The sequence below is a fragment of the Charadrius vociferus genome, unplaced genomic scaffold, assembly GCF_000708025.1.
Source record: "Charadrius vociferus isolate BGI_N301 unplaced genomic scaffold, ASM70802v2 scaffold43, whole genome shotgun sequence".
In the NCBI taxonomy this organism is placed as follows: Eukaryota; Metazoa; Chordata; class Aves; order Charadriiformes; family Charadriidae; genus Charadrius; species Charadrius vociferus.
In genome coordinates this window covers 2,839,670-2,844,886 of record NW_009648043.1, presented here as the reverse complement: position 1 = coordinate 2,844,886, position 5,217 = coordinate 2,839,670, and the positions used below count along the sequence as shown (strand labels likewise).

At 41.2% G+C, this 5,217-nt stretch overlaps 1 protein-coding gene across 1 annotated transcript; it reads left to right on the top strand.

The window, feature by feature from the left end:
* Window positions 1-562: 562 nt before the first annotated feature.
* On the top strand, window positions 563-3,852 carry LOC104285258 (secreted frizzled-related protein 2-like). Its single transcript, XM_009883687.1, has 4 exons — window positions 563-882; window positions 1,443-1,612; window positions 2,353-2,445; window positions 3,542-3,852. Exons 1-4 carry the CDS (start codon window positions 596-598, stop codon window positions 3,850-3,852), a joined length of 861 nt encoding a protein of 286 aa, XP_009881989.1. The 5' UTR covers window positions 563-595.
* The last annotated feature ends 1,365 nt before the right edge of the window (window positions 3,853-5,217 follow it).

The window sequence follows — 5,217 nt, the reverse complement described above, 5'->3', positions numbered from 1 at the left end:
TCCAGACAAAATACTTGGTTAATAGTGGGAGGCTGTCTCTTTTATAGCGCTTGACCAAATAAAGTAAGTACCTCTTCTACATTGTAAAACAGTGGAAGAGACACGAGCAATTAGCACAAGCAAAACATTTTCACTTGATAAGTCAATCTATCTGGGCTGTTTTTTCTGCCCTGTCAGCAGTGTCTGAAAACAAAGGAGACACAGCAGCCCCAGGAGACAGCTTGTCTGCCCAACTGTTTTTCTGGGCGATCTCTTAATTTGTTTTAGAAAGCACATAGCAAAACGTCTTAGGTGTCAAAATTTAATATGCCACATAGCACTGCAGCAACTGACACCGCGGGACATGTGAAAGGCTATGCCAAATCGGTGTCTTTAGGGAACATACTTCTATACTTTGCCTCCACCTCCCCTGGTTATCACAACAATCCCTTAAATAGGCAATAAGACCCGGTCTTGTCTCGAGTGATTTGATAAGCAGTTGATAACCAATGGTTTATTAAGCTCTTGGGGTATATAAGCCACAAGGGTTTCAGTGTGCCGCTGCGCTTGGGGGGTTTGACAGCTCCCTGCTCAGCAGCCCAGGAGTCACAGGAAGATGTTCTTGACTGCAACCATACTTGTTTTTGCTCTGAGTGGTTTCCTAAGAGTGGCAACAGGCTTTGACATTGGATTATCCACGAAATGCGTAGTGATACCCAAGGAAATGGACATGTGCCACAAGATCGGGTACTCCGAAATGAGGCTTCCCAACCTGATGGGACATACAAGCATGGCAGAGGTTATCCTAAAGTCCACCACCTGGCAGCACCTTGCGCTCACGGACTGTCATCCTCATGTGAGGACATTCCTGTGCTCCCTGTTTGCACCCATCTGTTTAGATACGTAAGTACCACAGCACAGTACAAAACTCCAACCTTTATTTGCCAGAACAGGGATCAAATGAAATGCATGTCTACCATAATCTAAAGGCGATCTCCACTTTTTAGGAAATAATTCTGTTAACTTTCTAGTGCTCATCAGAAAGAAAAGTACTGAAAACATGTACCACTTAAACTTTTGTTTGCCTTGCAAAAACGAACGCTGTTGTCAAAGGATATCATGTTTTGTTTTGTCACAGTTGAAATGTTATTCTTGTTAATGTAGGTTTGAAGCACCTATTGCGAATAGAATCAGGCTGATGCTGAAGTTTTTCTCGGGTTGCAATGAAAGCATTTTAAATACTGTTATTTAATCCTGTAAGCACAGCCCAGTGCTTACAAGTCCAGTCCATACAGACCACTCGCACCGTTTGCACAGCTGCCGCTTCTAGAACTATATTACTATTGAAGGATGTTAAATATCAGTGAAGACGACGTACTTTGCATGGAAATGACTGTTGCAATAGTTTCTGTTATCACTGAGTGGGCTTAACTGATTCAGCCTGGTATTTCCTCCGGCGACAGGTTTATCCATCCTTGCAGGAGTATGTGTGTTGCCGTCCATGACAGCTGCGCCCCTGTGCTCGCCTGCCACGGACACCCCTGGCCCGACAGTCTGGACTGCGATCGATTCCCTGCGGGCGAGGACATGTGCCTGGCATCTCTTACAAAGGAGTATAAATACTTGCACAAAGGTATCTGGGAGATGGCAGAGGGGAGGGTGGCCATACTCTGTGCTCCTGGGAATCAGAGAGATACAAGGGACACTGTTTCCAGACAGTCTGATTTTGTAAACGGAGTCGAGACTATCCATACTGCTTCACCCTGTTTGTCCACATGACAGGGAAAGCGCTAGTACTTGCAGTGTAAGCTGCAGCAGACCTCAGGTGGTGTAAATCAGCATTGCTTCAATAAAATAAAGCATAGATAGTCTATGCTTAGATAGAGGAGAAAGGCGATTATCACCCTGCACACAGCTCTGGGCAGTATCACACCCCTGATATAGCACGCTATATTTGATTTATTTTGAGGTCTCTTTATAGACTTATTAATGGCCTTTATCATGAATAAATGGCACACCCGAATTCATATATTCACAATCCTAGTGCAGCTGAAAGCAGGATCACTGATAGAACCATCTACGTAAGCCCTTCCCCACCCACCTTGGCCATAGTAAAAACAATACTGTATATTTGGTGCTGTATTTGCTGCTGATAATTGAGCTTGTCAGGCTGAATGGGCATGGAAAATGAAAATCCTTTTCATCCCTACCCATGTTTTCAGAGAAGTGGGTTGACTTTTACGTTATCACTGACCAATTGTGTATTTTCTCTGTCATCCCCGTGGATAAACTGTGGGGTCTCAGCTTTGACAGCAGAAAATTAATACAAAAGATTCTAAAAGATAATGATGAAACTTTGTCATTTCTTACCAGTCCTACCAAAGCCTGCCTGCCAGGCCTGCCCAGCAGTGGAGGAATTCTTTACACACAAAAGAGTTCTTGAAGTTTTCTGTGACAATAACTTTGGTAAGTCCTTGCTAATATGGCTGCTGTTAAAGGGACTAACAGCTCTCCTTCTAAAACGCTTTAAAATTGGGATTAAAATAACTGACAGTTTCTGCTGGGATTTCAAAGTCTTAATCCTATGAGTCTGGCTGCTGACGACTTTAGGTTGTTTATCAGAATACGTTTTTTCTAATCAAAATATAAGGAGGATTAATTTTGCCTGAAAGATTTATTAATGATCTATTTTACAACCAAATAACTCGTCTGTTCTTGTCTAGTTGGCTACATTGTAGTACAACATGCTTTATGGAAAATATTTCTGCCAAAAGCAGCCAAATAAGCAGGTCTGCCTTTCATTAGTGGTTAAACCCAAAGTAAAGCTTTGGTTGTTTCACCAGTGAGTGGAGTGTCCTTGTTACTTGTGTGCATGAGTTGTTTGTGATACATAGCTTTATGAAAAGGAGACTTAGGAAATAATATCAGTCAAAGAAATTCTTACCTCATGTTGTCTTATTGGAGTGACAGGCAATCCTTTTGAGTTTGCCCGAGAAACTTCCTGCAAAGCCCTTTGAAGTCAGTGCGAAGACTCTCAGCGACTTCGGCTGGCTTTAGCTCAGGCGGTATAGAGAAATTTCATGCTAAAAAGTGTTGGTGGAGTCAAGTGGTGTGAGTAGATGCCTACAATGAAAAAGGAGTATCTAAAAGTGTGGTATCAGCAAGTGTTACTAGCTATCTTTGCCGAGGGGTTCATAATATGGACAAAGTGAGTTTCAGGAGAATTGCTTGTGCAAAATGGGCAGCCTCGTGACAGGAGAACAATGCCAACAGCTTACAATATCTAATTATCCACAAAGGCTAACATACGTGGTGATGGTAAAAATACATTATTTGCCTTTGTGAAAAAATTCTCTACTATTCCATGAACAAAATCTCTACTACACAACCTTTATTTTTAAAAACGTATTTTAGAACGTATACTGGTGCTGGAGGCCTTGCCGTACTCTATCAGCATAAATTATGATGGTATTTTTAAGGAATCATCCTGCTTTCATTGTTAGTGTTTCTTTCTGCATTTGAGTAAACAGAGTGACTTACATGTTTCCTTTTTATTCCTTAGCAGTGAAAGTAAAGCTGTCCAGAAAGAGAACAGTATTTGGTGACCAAGAGTATAACATTGAATGCCAAGTGGAATTCATTACTCAAGGCTCACTCTTGCCTTATGAAACTCAGAGTATGATACAACAGTGGCTGCTTATCAATGAAAACTGTACACAGAGGATGACTCCGACCCATCGTCCCATGGTGTATCTCCTTGTGGGGAATATTGAAGAGGGCATCATTTCAGTAAACCAGGTTTATCGTTGGCAGAGGAGGGAATCCCAGCTGACTTTGGCCACTCAGAAGTGGAGATACCATAAATGCTTGTAAATAGTTATCATATTATTTGTAAAAAAGATTATTATACTTCTCACGCCAAACCTATCTTGTAAATAGGAATGTACTATAAGTGGAATGTAAAGTTTTAATTTCCTTTTAAATTGTATTATAAGTTGAACTTAACCGCAGTGTTATCAGGCCTGCTTTCTGCAGCGTTCCAGCTATTCACATCAAGTTTGAACCTGGCAGAGCATGTGTAAATGTTTCTTTGAGTTTCTGCAAAAATATTTTGTAATATGTGCAAAAACTGGCATAAAACAATTTTAATACAGCTGACTACCATTAATCTATTTTTCTATACTGCCCACTCTGCCATTTTCTCCACTTACCTAAACTTTCCCTTGCTTAATGTTTCATTAATTGACCTCATTTTCTCCCATTAGAGTATTTTAAAAGAAGGCAGCCCTCTGCTGGTCGCTTTTTCTGGAAGGAAAGTGGAATAAATGGGAGTAAGCAACTGTAAGCATAATATGGTTGGCCCCAGCTATAGGAAGATTTGGTTACTGAGCATCATTTCACAATGCCAGAGCTGACAGTGTCTCAGTGTCATACCTGAGAGCATAGGCTAAATGCAGTTTTTGAAACCTTTTATTATCGCATGACCATCTTGAATGTAACATGGTTCAACTGGAATCTAAATCAGGCCCCCCCCTACCGAAAGATCCCTTTTCATTTTCAGACACATTAAAAAAGCCAAGGTAGAATCTTTACCAGTTGTCTAAGTGGACTGCAGAGGACTAATGGAGTGATAATATTCAAGAAATGCAAAATATTACAGTGGCCACATGATAAGCATCCTCATTGTCAGTGCAATACACTGACATTAAAGACCACATCAAGATGGACAGAACTTGATTTTAGTTTTATAAGTATGTATAATAGGCCCAAGAACAGGTAATCGATAATATATAAATTAGAAGCTGTATCAGTAATGTCTGTTATGGGCATATTTTCTTGAAACAAATATAGGAAAAGTTTATGGTCAGTAGCTTTCTAAAAGCCCCATCTGTAATGATCCGGGTTCCTGATAAGTCCCCTGTAAGTGCAGATTTGTACGCATGCTCCTGATGATGCCTGCTCCACCACTTTTCTATCATGAACTGGGAAACTAGTAGAAACTGAGAGAAAAAAAAAGCTGAAACAACCTATATTCGGTTTATATTGTATAATGAAGTCACTGCTTAGAAAAAAGTAGGTTGTTCGCAAGCTCACTTCATTTGATCCTGCTGCGTCTGTACTGGTCCCTGCAGGAAAACCGGTAAATATTTAAAGCAGCGCATCATGGCTCTCTGCGGGCGCCCAGGGCTCCAGCAGGGCTCTGTGGGCGGCTGCCTGGGGGGACAAGCAGCCTGGCAG

Coding starts and splice junctions, on each gene's coding strand:
- LOC104285258 (XM_009883687.1), top strand. CDS start 596: ATGTTCTTGACTGCAACCATACTTGTTTTTGCTCTGAGTGGTTTCCTA. Junction 883..1,442: donor GCACCCATCTGTTTAGATAC/GTAAGTACCACA, acceptor CTCCGGCGACAG/GTTTATCCATCCTTGCAGGA. Junction 2,446..3,541: donor TTTCTGTGACAATAACTTTG/GTAAGTCCTTGC, acceptor TTTATTCCTTAG/CAGTGAAAGTAAAGCTGTCC.